The sequence below is a fragment of the Squalius cephalus genome (assembly GCF_949319135.1).
Source record: "Squalius cephalus genome assembly, chromosome: 23".
Taxonomy (NCBI): Eukaryota; Metazoa; Chordata; class Actinopteri; order Cypriniformes; family Leuciscidae; genus Squalius; species Squalius cephalus.
Genome location: NC_137144.1, coordinates 24,783,783 through 24,801,190, shown reverse-complemented (window position 1 = coordinate 24,801,190; position 17,408 = coordinate 24,783,783). Strand labels below are relative to the sequence as shown.

The 17,408-nt window shown below is 41.1% G+C and overlaps 2 protein-coding genes across 2 annotated transcripts; one reads left to right on the top strand and one right to left on the bottom strand.

The window, feature by feature from the left end:
* Positions 1–398: 398 nt before the first annotated feature.
* LOC307151674 (uncharacterized protein) lies at positions 399–15,633 on the bottom strand. Its single transcript, XM_079859790.1, has 7 exons — positions 15,002–15,633; positions 4,494–4,954; positions 3,108–3,254; positions 2,721–3,029; positions 2,351–2,445; positions 2,170–2,220; positions 399–1,246 (listed from the first exon to the last, which is right to left on the bottom strand). Exons 1-7 carry the CDS (start codon positions 15,475–15,477, stop codon positions 650–652), a joined length of 2,136 nt encoding a protein of 711 aa, XP_079715916.1. The 5' UTR covers positions 15,478–15,633; the 3' UTR covers positions 399–649.
* Positions 3,915–15,013, top strand: LOC307151775 (von Willebrand factor A domain-containing protein 5A-like). Its single transcript, XM_079859922.1, has 23 exons — positions 3,915–4,169; positions 4,442–4,644; positions 4,720–4,942; positions 5,024–5,190; positions 5,269–5,383; positions 5,455–5,630; positions 6,075–6,163; positions 6,251–6,395; positions 7,401–7,480; positions 7,557–7,671; positions 7,757–7,915; positions 8,002–8,105; positions 8,188–8,447; positions 9,001–9,063; positions 10,981–11,055; positions 11,333–11,357; positions 11,486–11,523; positions 12,002–12,082; positions 12,375–12,399; positions 12,517–12,569; positions 13,435–13,553; positions 13,631–13,754; positions 13,876–15,013. Exons 1-23 carry the CDS (start codon positions 4,130–4,132, stop codon positions 13,953–13,955), a joined length of 2,559 nt encoding a protein of 852 aa, XP_079716048.1. The 5' UTR covers positions 3,915–4,129; the 3' UTR covers positions 13,956–15,013.
* Positions 15,634–17,408: the final 1,775 nt, after the last annotated feature.

The following is a 17,408-nucleotide window of genomic DNA, read 5'->3' as shown; positions in this document are numbered from 1 at the left end:
GGAGAGGCACAGGCACAGACTGCTGGCATTCAGAGGACTGTGGCAGGAACCTCAGAAATGAATGGCCATGACGGAAAACCTCTTGGACTCAGGATGGTGCAAACCAAAACAATCAAAAGAAGTATGTACAAATATACAATATGTACAAATCCCTCTGGAAGCAGTGCCGCCAGATGCAAATACTGCTTCCTCAAGCCACGGCGCTACACAAGGTTTGCTTACCCCGCAAGACGCAAAGGCGAGAGGAGGGATGATGCTCCCATTGCAGCCCATAAGACGCCAACTGAAGTGGCCTTATGTGACGACCTGAAAAAAGAACAGAAAAAAGATAGATGTGACTTAGCAAATTCTTCTCATGAGAAAATGCATTATTTTTAGCTGATATTAGGTTCACTACCTTAAACCAGTTGTGAGACAGGATCAGCCCCAGACTAAGTCGCCGTCTTGGCTTCTCCTTTAGCAGAGCGCTGAGGAGGCGACAGCATTCTGTGCAGGAAGACGTCTGATTATTACCTTTAACTTTACATCTGCTCTATTGGATCATGTTAAGATGTTTTGTATGACTGTGAATTATTAATTCTAGATCTCACCTTTTGACAGGTTGGGTCTGGACCAGTGCTTCTGCTTCAGCAGCATCAGGTCATAATCACTAGGGAAATGTCCACACAACATCACGAACATCAGAATCCCTAGTGACCATGCCGTCGCCTGCCTGCCGTGGTACTTCCCTCTGAGATGGTACTCGGGAGGACAGTACGCTGGTGTGCCTGAGGAAAGAGGTTATGTCTGATGTGTACGTTTGCATTATCTCGTAACTCATCACTGGAGTTAAAGTGCCAAACTGCAGCTTTGAGTGACAATACATACCACGGTATGACCTGTACGCCGAACTCCTCAGAATGTCCCCACACCCGAAGTCAATCAGCTTGACTTCAGACGTCTCGCTGTTGATCAGGAGATTGTCCAGTTTGATGTCACGGTGGAGAACTCCGCGATGGCAGCATGTCTTGGCAGCGTGAGCCGCCTGCCTCATGATGTGCCGGACCTTCTCTTCATCGAGTCTTCCACCGTGACGCCTCATGAACTGGACCAGATCCTCACAAGGAGAGGGACATTCGAGGACCATGACGAAGTGGTCAGGGTGGTCCCGCCAGTCCAGCAGCCGGATGATCTCTGGCACACTGGGACCTTTACTGGCCAGGATGGTGAGGGCGATCTCTTTAGGAAGAGGCTTTGGATGATCAGGCTAGAAGATGGAGGTGGTTTCCCAAACAAGGATTTAGCTCAGTCTTGGACCAGTTTTTTAGTTGAAAAAAAAAATTGTCTGTGATAAATGTTAAAGGGATAGTTCACCCAAAAATGAAAATTCTGTCAGTAATTACTCACCCTCATGTTGTTCCAACCCTGTAAGACCTTCGTTCATCTTCGGAACACAAATTAAGATATTTTTGATTATATCTGAGAGTTGTCTCACTCCTCCATAGGCTTCTAAGGGACTGAAACTTGCTGGCCCAGAAAATGTATTAAAGACATCGTTAATATAGTCCAAGTGACTCCAGTGGCTCGATCTTAAGTTTATAAAGCGACGAGAATACTTTTTGTGCGCAAAAACAAACAAAAATAACGACTTTATTCCACTTTTCATTTCCTTCTCTCTGGGCCTCGGTCTTTTCACGTAGTGTTTAAGCGTAGCGCGTCTGTGTTGCACGTCACCACGTAGGCTCACTATTGGCCGACGCTGGTCATGTGTGATACGTGGTGACGTGCAACACAGACGCGCTATGCTTAAACACTACGTGAAAAGACCCGAGGCCCAGAGAGAAGGAAATGAAAAGTGGAATAAAGTCGTTATTTTTGTTTGTTTTTGCGCACAAAAAGTATTCTCGTCGCTTTATAAACTTAAGATCGAGCCACTGGAGTCACTTGGACTATATTAACGATGTCTTTAATACATTTTCTGGGCCAGCAAGTTTCAGTCCCTTAGAAGCCTATGGAGGAGTGAGACAACTCTCAGATATAATAAAAAATATCTTAATTTGTGTTCCGAAGATGAACGAAGGTCTTACGGGGTTGGAACAACATGAGGGTGAGTAATTACTGACAGAATTTTAATTTTTGGGTGAACTATCCCTTTAATAAGAGATGTTTTATAATGTGCAGCGTACTTACAATGAATAAACATTCAGTGTCTTTCGTCTTTGTGACGTATTTCACGGCCACCTGATGAACAAAACAAATAATTAATTTGTGTGTAGAAGCCATAAAATACACTAAGAGGGCTTAGAGTGATGTATCAGAGGGATGAGATTGAGTCAGGGTGAAAATTCATGTTTGATTTATATTGACTTACTTTGAGATCATCCTCCAGACGTCTCCCTTCGTACACCACACCAAAACCACCTTTCCCCAGCTGATCACCAATAGTGTAGTGACTGAAGATGTAGTCTATTAAAAGACAAAATAACATGATGTTTCGAACTGTGAGAGCAGTTTTTTGTGATGTGACACGCTGTATTTATTCTAAAACGTATGTAAACTAACTTTTTAATGACTGTTTTAATTAATTAATAGACTACATAGAATATGTATAAGAGACTTCATATAGGAGAGATTAATAAATTTTCTTTTTCCAATTAATGGATATTTATATATGGTGATTACTTTTGAAAGTACATAAACATTTTCTCATAAGATGGTCTGGTGTAATTTACCATCGCTACTTCTTCCATCCCATGCTACCTTCCTCTTCTCTCCCTCATCCTGCGTCTGCTTCTCCTCTCCCTGACCTGAGCTGCTCTCTGGAGCCTGTTTGCTGGCAGCTCTGAAGAAAGAGGCCAACCTCCTCCACCACTTCTTCTCCTGCACTCTCGCTGACTCCTTCCTCTCCTCCTCCTCGCCTCCTCCACTTTCTCCCACCTTCCTCTCCTCCACCTCCTCCCCTCCTCTCTCCATCACCCTCATCTCCTCCTCCTCTCCTCCTTCTTCTCTCTCCATCAACCTTCTCAACTCCTCGCCTCCTTCCTCTCCTCCTCCTCTCTCCATCACACTCCTCTCCTCCTCTCCTCCTTCTCTCTCTATCACCCTCCTCTCTTTGCTTTTTCTCTCACCAGCAGCATCAACATGGGTCTCAATCTCATCGCGATGATGAGGATGTTGAACCGCCGTGTTGATGCTGGGTTTTGGGGGTGTGCTTTGATGTTGATCGCACACCTCGCCAATCATCGGACTCACTTTACAAACTCGCTGTCCCATCGCTGTGAAAAATCACTGTCTGTCACTCTCGACCACTACAACAAACCCACAAAGTGTGTAAGTCTGTGACGCGCTTATACAGATAAACCCGCGCGTTCGATTCCAACTTGTTCTTTATGACATCATAAGAGACACAGACACTTAATCTGCTTTAGCTCAATGATTTAAATGTTTGAATAAATGTAAAATATAAACAAATTCGTAAATTTCGTAAATATCTTCCTAATATATTACATGAATTGTTGTATGGGACATTTTCATTTTTATAGTTGTTTTTGTCTGGTTAAACTAATAGGCTAATTCAATAAATATGTTTGCAGTGATATGGTGATATTCCTACATGTGGTTATTGCAAAATCTCTGGTCAACAGTAGATGGCGTCTTTAACATGTAATATGTTCAGATTTGATGGCAGTTTTTTGTAAGAGGGCAGAAATCTCCACTTCGCGTGCGGAAGACAATTAGGAAAAGTTATTAAATATACAATTAAAAGTATCTGGAATGATCACCCCTGATGTAAGATTCAGCCGTATATTCATAAACTTGCTAGAAAAATCGTTTGGCATAAAAATCTCAGCGTCACGTCGCTTCTGCAGTTAATTAATATTCATGAGCCAAACCTGCGCCTCAGTTTAAATAGCAGGATCTTTGATCTCAGCGCAGAGTTTAACGGTCTTCTGACTCGGACTGAAAAACTGCGGAGCGTTTCAACGACGTCCAGAAATCATCTTGCGCTAGAAACACTTATTTACTCATTAATTGAGTCTTCTGTGAATATTTAAGGCACATTTAAAAGGTGTATTTTCGGTTTTTGATTTTCACTTTCGCTCACTTTTAAAGTAGGTCATCTTGTCAGTTCCTCTAACGGTGTGTGAGAATGATGAACTGCGGTCTTGTGACTGAGAAAAATGAGCCGGGTATGATTTCACATGTTTACTTTTACTGTTTCCGAATGTATTTATGTTTTAATATGTGGGAGAGCTGGAGTGTTTTTCAAACAGGGAAGTTTGTTGCGAGGTCTTTATCTCGGTATTATTTTATAGTGAAGGTAGTTCACAAATGCCATGTTCTTCTTAAATTCGTAATTTTTAATTATATATACAATTTATATCTTTTTTATGCTAATATAGAGAGTCTAGACGTTTTGTGATGTGATGTTGTTCTTGTTCTGTTGGTTTGTGTGACTCAGTGCCTCTGAAGAGCATCTCAGTGGAGGTTCGTGTTCAGGATCATGTCTCCACAGTCTCCTCCACTCTGCTGTATGTGAATGAGGAAGAGCGCCCCCTGGAGGCCTTGTTCGTGTTCCCTCTGCCCGCTGATGCTGCTGTCTGCCACTTCAGTGCCAAGATCGGAGAGCAGGAGATTGTGGCAGAGGTGCAAGACAGAGAAACCGTGAGTCCAAATATAAGTCTGCTGGACATTCATTTGCATATTTTTTGCACCACGTAACAAAATTGTGTCTTGCAGGCGAGGGATCATTATGATGACGCCGTGAGTTCGGGTCAGCAGGCGTTTCTGCTGGAAGAGAGCGCAGAGAGTCCTGATGTGTTCAAACTGAGTGTCGGGTGTCTGTCGCCGGGTCAGAACGCTGCCGTCACCATCATCTACGTCACCGAGCTCGATGTGCAGGCCGACCACTCGCTGCGCTTCTGTCTGCCGGCTGTACTCAACCCCCGATACACACCAGCAGGTACAGCAGCTGCTACACACACTTTATTAGCGGAGAGAAGCTGATTCTAACACACTCTCTCTCTCTGTGTGTGTGTGTCAGGTTCAGGAGCTGGTATAGTCTCAGAGATTTCATCAGGATGTGGAGCTGTTCCCTACACGCTGACTCTCAGTGTCCATGTGAGCTCTCCAAAGCCCATCTCCAAACTAGAGTCCAACTGCACTCTGGATCCTCTAGTGTTCCTCCGCCCGGATCACACTCAGGCTACGGTACTGTGTGTGTGTCTTCATGTGTTTATCTGGATGTGTGAGCACAGCAGTGTTATGCATGTGTTTTTATGTGTGTAGGTGAATCTGAGTCCTGGTCACATGTTTGATAAGGACGTTGAGCTGTTTCTGTACTATCAGGATACCCATCAGCCCTCTGCTATAGTGGAGGCAGGAGTGGCCACTGCCCCATCAGGTCGGACCTGCAGATCACTGGCATTATGGGATTGAGTGATCAAGGTTTCACTGACACTCTCTCTATTTCAGGCTCTCTGATGAGGAACCCAGTGGTCATGATAAGTTTGTACCCAGAATTCCCAGAGGAAGTGATGTCATCACTGGCAACACAAGGAGAGTTTATTTTCGTGATGGACAGATCAGGCAGTATGGGTGTCATGATGCATTATGGGAAAGGAGCACAGATGCGCATAGAAAGCGCAAAGGCAAGATTTAAGATTCAAAGCATCATGCTTTTTAAGTGGAGGAGATTTTTACACATTCATAAATTTTGTGCATATTGATAACATTGCAACACTTTTTTGCATTGCAGCCATTTTTTTTTTGCATTTTTTATGCATTTTTTGCATTTTTTGGAAGAAATTTATAACATTTGAAAACATCAAACACAACAAAAAATGGAAAACCAATATTCATGTTTTTCCAAAAACTGCTCATTCTGATGGAGCGCATCACAAATAGAGTCAGTTTTGATGTCATGTTGAGTTTAAATCATGACTTCTGTCATGAATGTGTGGTTTGCCCTTGTCTCTTTATCTTGTGTTTTGTTCAGCACTTTGGTCTGCCATGTTTGCTGATTTTAAATGTGCTATATAAATAAATACAATCTTGAAACTTTAGAAATACCTGTCCATGTCTCTCTACTATAGGACACTCTGCTGTTACTGTTGAAGAGTCTGCCCATGGGATGCTACTTCAATATCTTTGGATTTGGCTCTCATTTTGAGTCCTTCTTCCCGTTAGTAACTAGATCTTCATTCATAGATATTCAGATATTCAATTTTGAAATCTGTCAGAGGAGATGTGTTTGTGTGTTTCACTGCAGTGAGAGTGTCGAGTACAGTCAGGACACAATGGATGAGGCTCTGAAGAGAGTGAAGAGAATGCGAGCAGACCTGGGCGGCACAGAGATTTTACAGCCTCTAAAACACATCTACAGTCAGCCCTGTAACCCTGACCATCCCAGACAGGTACGACAACACCTCAACATGCACCTGAACGACACACTGACAGTCATGTGGAAGTATCAACTAGGCTAAAAAAATATAAATTCTGCCATTATTTTCTCACCCTCATGTCGTTCCAAACCCATAAGACTTTTGTCCATCTTCAAAACACAACTGAAGATATTTTTTATGAAGTCTGAGAGGTTTCTGTTCCTCCATTTAAAGTCCATTCACCCAATACTTTGATGCTTCAAAAAGTTCATAAAACGCAAGTGAATGTAATCCATATGAATCAAGCAGTTTAATCTAAGTCTTCAAAGGATGAACTTATAAACACTGATAAACACACATACACACACTCTAAAAGTGAACATGTGCAGTTGTTGCTTTAAGGAGGTATTTTTACCTGATTATACCTATAAATTCAAATTTTGTTGTTGTAACCTACTTCAATCAGTTTGATGTAACATAAAACAAGGGAATGCTGTTTTAACTTAATTGAGTTACACTGACCCACCAACATGCAATTTCCAATAAAGCTCAGGATGGACACAGTCGGCACATGCTCACCTGCTCCTTGGCGAATTTTGCCTCAATGAAAAATTTTGATTTGGGATCATTAAACACATTAACTTGCATCAAAGTGAAAACCACAATTGACCGTGCTACTCTTTGCCACAATGGTAACCACAACATTCAATAACAGAAACTCCTCTAAATGTCATCTTTCACTTTACTTAAAAACATAAAATAACACTTAATCCCTAATTGATGGCAAAGGCTCTGTGGTCTACTTGGGTTCACGATGATGAAGGCAGCCCTGGGCAGTGGATCTGTAGTTGATGTTCAATGATGTTCATGCATGACGCGCCAGAACAAACCTCATTGGTTCTCGTGTATTAAGCACACACCTTTGAATCTCTGTGTTTACCAAGTTTAGATGTGAAAAGCCCAAATTGAATCTGGTTATAATATACAGCAATCGTGTCTCTTCAGAAGTATCCCTTTAAGATGCTTTTCTCTCTTCAGCTGTTCATCTTCACTGATGGAGAGGTGGGAAACACTAAAGAGGTGCTGGACCTGGTGAAACATCATGTTCACTCTCACAGGTAAAGGTCTGCTGGGTTTGATCTTCCCATCATTCATCTCTTCATCACTTACAGTAACAGAGTTTATTGTCTTCAGGTGTTTCTCATTCGGGATTGGTGAGGGTGCAAGTACCTCCCTCATCACAGGAATGGCCAGGGAAGGATCTGGTCACGCTCAGTTCATCACAGGCACCGACCGCATGCAGCCCAAAGTAAAGCTCTCCACTGGATTTCACAGGCACAGATGTTTCCTAGTCAAATGTCTCAATGGTTTCTCTTTCTCTTAAACTATATCAGGTGATGCAGTCCCTCAGGTTTGCGCTGCAGCCTCCTGTGTTTAATATCTCTGTGGATTGGAGCCTTCCAGATGGCATTACTGTTGACACACTATCTCAACCCATCAAAGTGCTCTTCCAGGGTCAAAGGGCACTCATTTACGCCCAACTTAAAGGAGAGGTGGGATGATTTAGCATGTTAATGAGAATAAGAGACCACTGTCTCTCATTTGTTTAGATGATAAAAAATCTGCCCCTCTTTTATAGAGTTCAGAAGGTTTTGAGGGAAAAGTTACGGTCAAATACAGGCTTAAAGATCAACCAGTAACAAACCAGCTCCACTTCTGCCTCAAACCAACTGAGGAAACTGGGTAACACACACAAACACATTGAATTGGATGACATCAACTCTTTGCTTTTCAAATCCAACAAATTTCCTCCATGTTTTTGCAGGTTGTCCGTCCACCGGCTGGCGGCTCGGACCCAGATTCGTTCCCTGGAGCAGGAGGAGAGGTCACGTGGTGCAGATGTTGAGGGCATCAGGAGCAGGATAGTGGAGCTCAGTGTTCAGGCAGGAGTGAGCAGTGTTCATACAGCCTTCATTGCCGTTAATAAAGACAGCAGACAGACTGTGAAAGGACCCCTGATGCAGAGAAGAGTGCAGACATACAGTCCCAGGATGCCAGTACAGTATGCATTTGGAGCTTTGACTGGTAAGATAATTAATATATAGACTCTTCTTTTCAGTCTCATATCAGTGCTGTTTTAAAGCTCTGATTGTGTCTGTATGGTTGTGTGTGTTTTGTGTTTCCCTGACAGCAAGGATTTCATATGCTTTTCTTGTCATTTCACAGTTTAATACATTTGAGTAGTTGAGTTGCCCTCATTAAGATATAAAATGTTCAGTTTTAGGGAGGATGTGGTCAGTGGTTCTTTTCAGTCTGTGGGGGTTTCTTGTGCTTACAAGAATGTGTTTGTGGTATTTGCTAAGACAAACTTCCCAACATAACATAAAATCAGAACAATTGAGTAACATTCACTGGAAATGACAGAGTGCTAAAAATGGCTCTTGTACCTGTTTTTATGGGTACATCGACAAACAAAACAATACAAATGGTTATTGAAAGATTGTTTTGGGACAGAAATATCCATATCAGTCCATCTCTATTCCAAAGCTTTTCTTGTTTGTTAGTTCTTTTGGATGTGTCTGTTCTTGGCTTTCTCCAGATCTGAATCTGTTCTGACCTTTGGTTTCTCTTCCTGTAGGTCAACAACCTGCTCAGTCACTGACCTTTCAACATAGGTCTTTAAATTCTAGCTCACTGCTGGGTAACTGCACTTCAATGTAATATTATTTTTATGAAAGTGTGAAGTATGCAATGTTGAAGAAACTGTTGCATTAAATTATTGCTTTATACGCCTCACCAAACCACATCACTAAACAGAGAGCACTAAATGATTCACTGTCACATTACAGTTAACAACATGTAAAATTAATTTGTTTTCAGGGAGAGTATCTCAAGCCCAGGACTGCGTTCTCCGAAACTACCTTAACGCTACGTTGTTCTTAAGTTGTACCTTAAGAAGTACCTTATCGTTAATACGTGTTTTCCGAAACCTTCTTAGTTAAGTATACCTTCTGTAAGTCATACGTTCGTAAGGTTGGTCTGGAGCGCTCTTAGCTATACCTTATCGCTGCTGACGGTTCATACCGCTAGTGGCCACCACTACGCAAAAAGCTTTTTTACATCGCAGTTTAATTACACATAGAAAATTTTATATGAACATTTAATATAAAATCTGATTTAGTATTAAAATTACATTTTTACTTTACTTTAAAATTTTACACATAAAATACTTAAGTTGTTATAGCCTACACCCAGTGTATGGAAGTGTTTTCATTAATAAAGTTTCCATACACTAATGGTTGTTAGCTTTTTTAATTACTATCCTAAGGCACATCAGCTGGCGAACCATTTGACAGAAAAGGCTTAGGAGTCTATATAAAGAAAGATGAGTTTACACAAACTTTATAGCTATGGCAGCGAGACAGCGAGTACTTGTTTTAAATCAAAGACGGCGCCGTCCGCGGAGCCAGTTAGTGTATGTCAACTACATGGCTGGTGGATAATCAGCATACGTTGTGGAGAACATTAACACACTTATGGCCGTGAGGGTTTGGGATTGCACACTTGCTAAATTATAAACACATACTCATATTTATTTCTGCATGTACATATTTCAATGAGCCCCGATAAATGCAGTTTGTACTATTTCTAAAATGCTTCTTTATAAAGAACATTGTTTTCTCAATACTTTACCTATACCGCTGTGAAGGAAAGAGCGCACAATCGATCATCGAGGCCTCGATATCAACCTATTCAGCGCCTCCACCATGGACAGCGCCTGCTAAGGTCGAACTTAAGAAGGTTTACCTTAAGCAACATCCTAAGGTATAGTTCGGAGAACACACGTAGGAAATGTATACCTGTAGTTAAGGTGTACCTTTTGAGTCTTCGTAGCGCGCTAAGAGACAACGTTATCGGAGAACGCAGCCCTGTTTAAAAAACATGGTAAGATAAATCATGTTGACTAATCTTCTTTTGTGGTTTTGTGCTTAGGTGTTTTTTGTTTTTGTTATGCAGCTTTGCATGTGAACATAAAAAAAAAAAAACATGTATGTTTTATTCTAAGGTGCTATATAACACACACACACACACACACACAGACTTCAACATTAAGCCTTGTTATACTTATTTTATAACATATTTTTATACTTATTTACTTATAGACTTTACTATTAATCTCAATTATGTAAAATAGTCATAATAAAGAATGAGGAGATGTTAAAACTTTTGACTAGTAGTGTATAAATATTTGGGCTATCAAATTAAACCTATTAATGCATGTGATTTAACCGTTTAACATTTGTTAATGCAAACACAGTTAGAGGACTACATGTTTGTACATAAGACTGCATCTGAGGAAAGATTATTTAATTATTGCTGATTCAGTTTAAAAAAAAATGTTGTTGAGTGGTTGTTGTTGTTGTTGTTGTGGTGGTGGTGCGTGTTAACCAAGAAATTAATTTTGCATTCATTATTCATAGCTTTACATATGGTGTTTATGGTTTTTCTTTAGAGATGGCAAGATCCTAATGTGGCTCTGCAAGAAAAATAAATGTTTATGTATTGTTCCTGTTTGTTCACTTTTATTTCTTATCTGAATGTGCTTGCATATTGACAGTTGTAGCAGATTCCCAGCAGATTCAAAGGTCAGGGATTCGGAGGATGGGCGATTGTTATTCACCACTTTCTATGAGTAAGTAAGTTTCTGAGAGGAAGTGAACATACACACCGAAGGCCATTTCACAAACTTCTGTCAGGGCTCCGACATTGTGATGTACATCATCATCAAACAAATGTGTTTAATTTGTGCTGATCATAAATGTGTTCATGCCTCATTTTTTAGTCTGTTACTTTGAATTTTTCTACTGTAACAAGAGAAACATACAGTCATTTTAGAGTGATTTTATAGTGAAAATATAATTCTTCAGATTTACTTAAGACATGAATTCTCTTGTTTTCTGTCTTTTCAGGGAAAAAAACTCAGCCTCCTGGAAAGTAAGACAATGAATCCAAAGTGATTGACATGTTTTTGTGATATGTGTGTGCGAGTTTTATTTCAAACTCTATGTGAACCTCTAATGCAAAGTCACCTTATGGTTAATGATTGTTGTTGTCAATTGCAGAAAGTCTCATCAAGCAATATTTAATGGCAAGCAAAGGGGTATACTAACACATACACAACTCACGTTGGGTTTTGATGTTTTATGGGGACTTTCCATAGACATAATGATATTTATACTGTAAAAATGGTATATTCTATCCCCTAAACACAACCATCACAGAAAAAAATATTTTTCTAAAACTTCATTTACTATGATTTATTAGCTCTTTTCCTCATGGGGACCTAAAAATGTCCCCACAAGGTCAAAAATGACTAAAAAAAAGAAGGTTATTACTGGGACATTTGGTCCCCTTTATGTGTTTACCACACACTAACTGCTAAACAATTCAAATCAATTTGCAAAATGCCTAGGTTATGTATTTCAGAAATGTACATATACAAAATCACAGTAAGCTAAAAATGTATTAATTTAAACAATGTAATAATTTAATGCAGAAACAATGAGCTCATTGAAGTTATGAATACTTGTTCACTTTTATTTCTTATCTGAATGTGCTGGCTGCTGGCATATTGACAGTTGTAGCAGATTCCCAGGAGATTCACTCAAGGATTCAGAGGATGGGCGATTGTTATTCAACACTTGAGCCAAACTCTCTGAGTAAGTAAGTTTCTGAGAGGAAGTGAACATACACACTGAAGGCCATTTCACAAACTTCTGTCAGGGCTCCGACATTGTGATGTACATCATCATTTATCATTTTGAGATTACTAAACAAATGTGTTTAATTTGTGCTGATCATAAATGTGTTCATGCCTCATTTTTTAGTCTGTTACTTTGAATTTTTCTACTGTAACAAGAGAAACATAGTCATTTTAGAGTGATTTATAGTGAAAATATAATTCTTCAGATTTACTTAAGACATGAATTGTCTTGTTCTCTGTCTTTTCAGGGAGAAAACCTCTGCCTATTGGAAAGTAAGACAATGAATCCAAAGTGATTGACATGTTTTTGTGATATGTGTGTGCGAGTTTTATTTCAAATGTGAACCTCTAATGCAAAGTCACCTTATGGTTAATGATTGTTGTTGTCAGTTGCAGAGATTTTAGAGAGTCTCATCAAGCAAAATCTCTTGGCAAACAAAGGGGTATACTAACACACACACACACACACACAGTTGGGTTTTTGATGTTTTATGGAGACTTTCCATAGACATAATGATATTTATACTGTAAAAATGGTATATTCTTTCCCCTAAACGCAACCATCACAGAAAAAATTCAGCAATTTTACATATTCTAAAACTTCATTTACTATGATTTATAAACTCTTTTCCTCATTGGGTAAGGAAGGTAAAAAAAGGTAAAAAAAACAAAAAAACCTCAAGGTAAAAAATGACTATTAAAATAAAAAGGAAAAAAAAAAAGAAGGTTATTACTGGGACATTTGGTCCCCTTTATGTGTTTACCACACACTAACTGCTAAACAATTCAAATCAATTCACATTTATTTGAATAGCACTTTTCACAACACACATCATTTTTAAAGCAGCTTTACAGAACGTGCACATTACAATTTAGAGTGATCTGTTATCAGAGGTGACTGTCTAAGTTATGTATTTCAGAAATGCACTGTACATACAGTATACAGTCACAGTTAGCTAAAAATGTATTAATTTAAACATTGTAATAATTTAATGCAGAAACAATGAGCTCATTGAAGTTATGAATACTTGTTTGTTAACAAATGATTGACATTTAGAAAATATAGCATTGAAATGAAGATTTCAATGCATAGAGATGAAACAAGAGATGAGTCTTTTTATAATCTTGGAAATAAATTTTATTTTCCCTTTTTTTTCTTCAAATTTGTCTATAATTGCATCAACTGCGTCATTCCTAACATAGTCCAATATTGAGGTCAAAACAACCAACAAGGACAAAGAGGCAAGAAATTTCGGGATTATTTTTGAACAGATTTTCCTCTTTCTCTATATGTGTGTTCAACTGCAGACCCGTTACTCCAGCTGGTTTCTCTCCAAAAGGCGTCAGGCTGCTGGGATCTGGACGCCACACTGGCTGATGCGTTTGGGAAGACGGAGGATGAGCTGACCAATCAGAAGCCAGCACAGGTGAGAGATGTGATGAATAATAAGACAGCGGTGATTGTGTCCAGTAACAAGTGCAGTGTATGATGGTTTGTGCACAGGTGGAGGGGTCAGTATGGGCCACTCTCCTGGCTCTGATCTGGTTATACGGCTGTAAAATAGACCAGCGGGTCGAGTGGCAGTTTGTGGCCATGAAGGCGGCGTCATGGATCGGCTCTCAGAAAGGTGAGATCTCCATTCCAGACCACATTCACTCAGTCAGCGTTCATCAAGACACGCTTGAGCAAATACCTTCAGCTCTTTGACACACACTGATGATTTGAGTGTGTGTGTGTGTGTGTTTCAGTGGGGGATCTGTCTCAGTCTGTGTGTGTGGGTAATGTCCTGCTCGGATGTCAGGTGACCAAAGAGACTCTGGGAATCTGAAGACGTCTGTGTTTCTACTTCCTGTGCCGTCAGAAGACAAAAGAACTACTAGATTCATTTACTGTTTCTGTTAGTGTTTCATTAGAATTTAGTTCTTATCTGAAATCAGCAGCATATTTTTATATAAAATATTTTAAGAATCTCATTATGTTTTTGCTGTTTTGAAATTGAAAATAATTTTAATCAGATTAATCAATCACTGAGGATACTTTTACACAGCAACAGAATCCTGTTTAGGTGCTAAAATGATTATGTTCACACAAACATGTTAATGTTGAATTATGGCAGCAAAAACTACTATTAAAGTAATAAAAAATATTTAAATAATCTTTGTCATTCTTTTTGATTGATTGATTTTATTTTAACCCTTTTTTTTTTTAAATACGATACAGCTTTGCATAAAAAGAAACATATCGGGAACGTTGTTAGTGGAAAGGGAGCGCTGTCATCAGAGAGGTACAGGCTCAGACTGCTGGCATTCAGAGGACTGTGGCAGGAACCTCAGAAATGAATGGCCATGATGGAAACCTCTTGGACTCAGGATGGTGCAAACCAAAACAATCAAAAGAAGTATGTACAAATATACAATATGTACAAATCCCTCTGGAAGCAGTGCCGCCAGACGCAAATACTGCTTCCTCAAGCTACACAAGGTTTGCTCGCCCTGCAAGACACCAACTGAAGTGGCCTTATGTGACGACCTGAAAAAAAGAACAGAAAAAAGATAGATGTGACTCAGCACATTCTTCTCATGAGAAAATTAATGATTTTTAGCCGATCTTAGGTTTACTACCTTAAACCAGTTGTGGGACAGGATCAGCCCCAGACTAAGTCGCCGTCTTGGCTTCTCCTTTAGCAGAGCCCTGAGGAGGTGACAGCATTCTGTGAAGGAATACGTCTGATTATTACCTTTAACTTTACATCTGCTCTATTGGATCATGTTAAGATGTTTTGTATGACTGTGAATTATTGATTCTAGATCTCACCTTTTGACAGGTTGGGTCTGGATCATTGCTTCTGCTTCAGCAGCATCAGGTCATAATCACTAGGGAAATGTCCACACAACATCACGAACATCAGAATCCCTAGTGACCATGCCGTCGCCTGCCTGCCGTGGTACTTCCCTCTGAGATGGTACTCGGGAGGACAGTACGCTGCTGTGCCTGAGGAAAGAGGTTATGTCTGATGTGTACGTTTGCATTATCTCGTAACTCATCACTGGAGGTAAAGTGCCAAACTGCAGCTTTGAGTGACAATACATACCCCAGTATGACCTGTACGCCGAACTCCTCAGAATGTCCCCACACCCGAAGTCAATCAGCTTGACTTCAGACGTCTCGCTGTTGATCAGGAGATTGTCCAGTTTAATGTCACGGTGGAGAACTCCGCGACGGCAGCACGTGTTGGCAGCGTGAGCCGCCTGCCTCATGATGTGCCGGACCTTCTCTTCATAGAGTCTTCCACCGTGACGCCTCATGAACTGGTCCAGATCCTCACAGGGAGAGGGACATTCGAGGACCATGACGAAGTGGTCAGGGTGGTCCCGCCAGTCCAGCAGCCGGATGATCTCTGGCACACTGGGACCTTTACTGGCCAGGATGGTGAGGGCGATCTCTTTAGGAAGAGGCTTTGGATGATCAGGCTAGAAGAATTTTGCAAATAAATATTCAGCTCAGTCTTGGACCAGTTTGTTAATTGAATAAACAATCAAATTTGTCTGTGATAAATGTTAATATGAGATGTTTTATAGTGTGCAGCGTACTTACACTGAATAAACATTCAGTGTCTTTCGTCTTTGTGACGTATTTCACGGCCACCTGATGAACAAAACAAACAATTTGTGTGTAGAAGCCATAAAATACACTAAGCGGGCTTAGAGTGATTTATCATAAGATAATTCGCTAACTAGATCATGTTTAATTTATTTGTACTTACTTTGAGATCATCCTCCAGACGTCTCCCTTCGTACACCACACCAAAACCACCTTTCCCCAGCTGATCACCGATAGTGTAGTGACTGAAGATGTAGTCTATCAAAAGAAAAAAAAATTACATGATGTTTCGAACTGCGAGAGCAGTTTTTTGTGACGTGACGCTGTATTTATTCTAAAACGTATTTAAACTAACTTTCATATAATTATTAGTTTTAATTAATAATAGAGACTACATAGAATTATAAGGAAAGGGCATTAGAGACTTCATACTATAGGAGAGATTAATCATTTTCTTTTTCCAATTAATGGATATTTATATATGGTGATTACTTTTTAATGTACATAAACAAGATAAACATATTCTCATAAGATGGTCTGGTGTAATTTACCATCACTACTTCTTGCATCCCATGCTACCTTCCTCTTCTCTCCCTCATCCTGCGTCTGCTTCTCCTCTCCCTGACCTGAGCTGCTCTCTGGAGCCTGTTTGCTGGCAGCTCTGAAGAAAGAGGCCAACCTCCTCCACCACTTCTTCCTCTTTCTACTCTCCTGCACTCTCCCTGACTCCTTCTTCTCCCCCTCCACCACTTTCTCCTCCTCTGTCCATCACCCTCCTCTCCTCCTCCTCCTCACATCCTTCCTCTCCATCACCCTCCTCTCCTCCTCCTCCTCTCCTCCTTCCTCTCCTCCTCCTCTCTCCATCACCCTCCTCTCCTGCTCTTCTCCTCCTCCTCTCCTCCTCTGTCCATCACCCTCCTCTCCTCCTCCTCCTCACATCCTTCCTCTCCTCCTCCCTCCTCTCCTCCTCTCTCCATCACCCTCCTCTCCTCCTCCTCCTCACATCCTTCCTCTCCATCACCCTCCTCTCCTCCTCCTCCTCTCCTCCTTCCTCTCCTCCTCCTCTCTCCATCACCCTCCTCTCCTGCTCTTCTCCTCCTCCTCTCCTCCTCTGTCCATCACCCTCCTCTCCTCCTCCTCCTCACATCCTTCCTCTCCTCCTCCCTCCTCTCCTCCTCTCTCCATCACCCTCCTCTCCTCCCCTCCTTCCTCTCCTCCTCCTCCCCTCCTTCCTCTCCTCCTCCTCTCTCCATCACCCTCCTCTCCTGCTCCTCTCCTCCTCTCTCCATCACCCTCCTCACATCCTCCCTCTCCATCACCCTCCTCTCCTCCTCCTCCTCTCCTCCTTCCTCTCCTCCTTCCTCTCCTCCTCCTCTCTCCATCACCCTCCTCTCCTGCTCCTCTCCTCCTCTCTCCATCACCCTCCTCACATCCTCCCTCTCCTCCTCCCTTCTCACATCCTCCCTCTCCTCCTCTCTCCATCACCCTCCTCTCCTCCTCCTCCTCTCCTCCTTCCTCTCCTCCTCTTCTCTCCATAACCCTCCTCTCCTCCTCCTCTCCTTCTCTCTCCATCACCCTCCTCTCATTGCTCTTTCCCTCACCAGCATCAACATGGGTCTCAATCTCATCGCGATGATGAGGATGTTGAACCGCCGTGTTGATGCTGGGTTTTGTGGGTGTG

What these genes read in the sequence shown, in the direction of transcription:
- LOC307151674 (XM_079859790.1), bottom strand. Translation starts at nt 15,477, where the DNA reads ATGGTCCTCGAATGTCCCTCTCCCTGTGAGGATCTGGACCAGTTCATG. An exon ending in ACAGCAGAGTGGAGGAGACT is followed by an intron (nt 3,255 to 4,493) that starts GTGGAGACATGA and finishes GATTTTTCACAG; the next exon opens with CGATGGGACAGCGAGTTTGT. An exon ending in GACCCATGTTGATGCTGCTG is followed by an intron (nt 3,030 to 3,107) that starts GTGAGAGAAAAA and finishes TGGAGAGAGGAG; the next exon opens with GAGGAGAGGAAGGAGGCGAG.
- LOC307151775 (XM_079859922.1), top strand. Translation starts at nt 4,130, where the DNA reads ATGATGAACTGCGGTCTTGTGACTGAGAAAAATGAGCCGG. An exon ending in CATTTTGAGTCCTTCTTCCC is followed by an intron (nt 6,164 to 6,250) that starts GTTAGTAACTAG and finishes GTTTCACTGCAG; the next exon opens with TGAGAGTGTCGAGTACAGTC. An exon ending in CATCATGTTCACTCTCACAG is followed by an intron (nt 7,481 to 7,556) that starts GTAAAGGTCTGC and finishes TATTGTCTTCAG; the next exon opens with GTGTTTCTCATTCGGGATTG.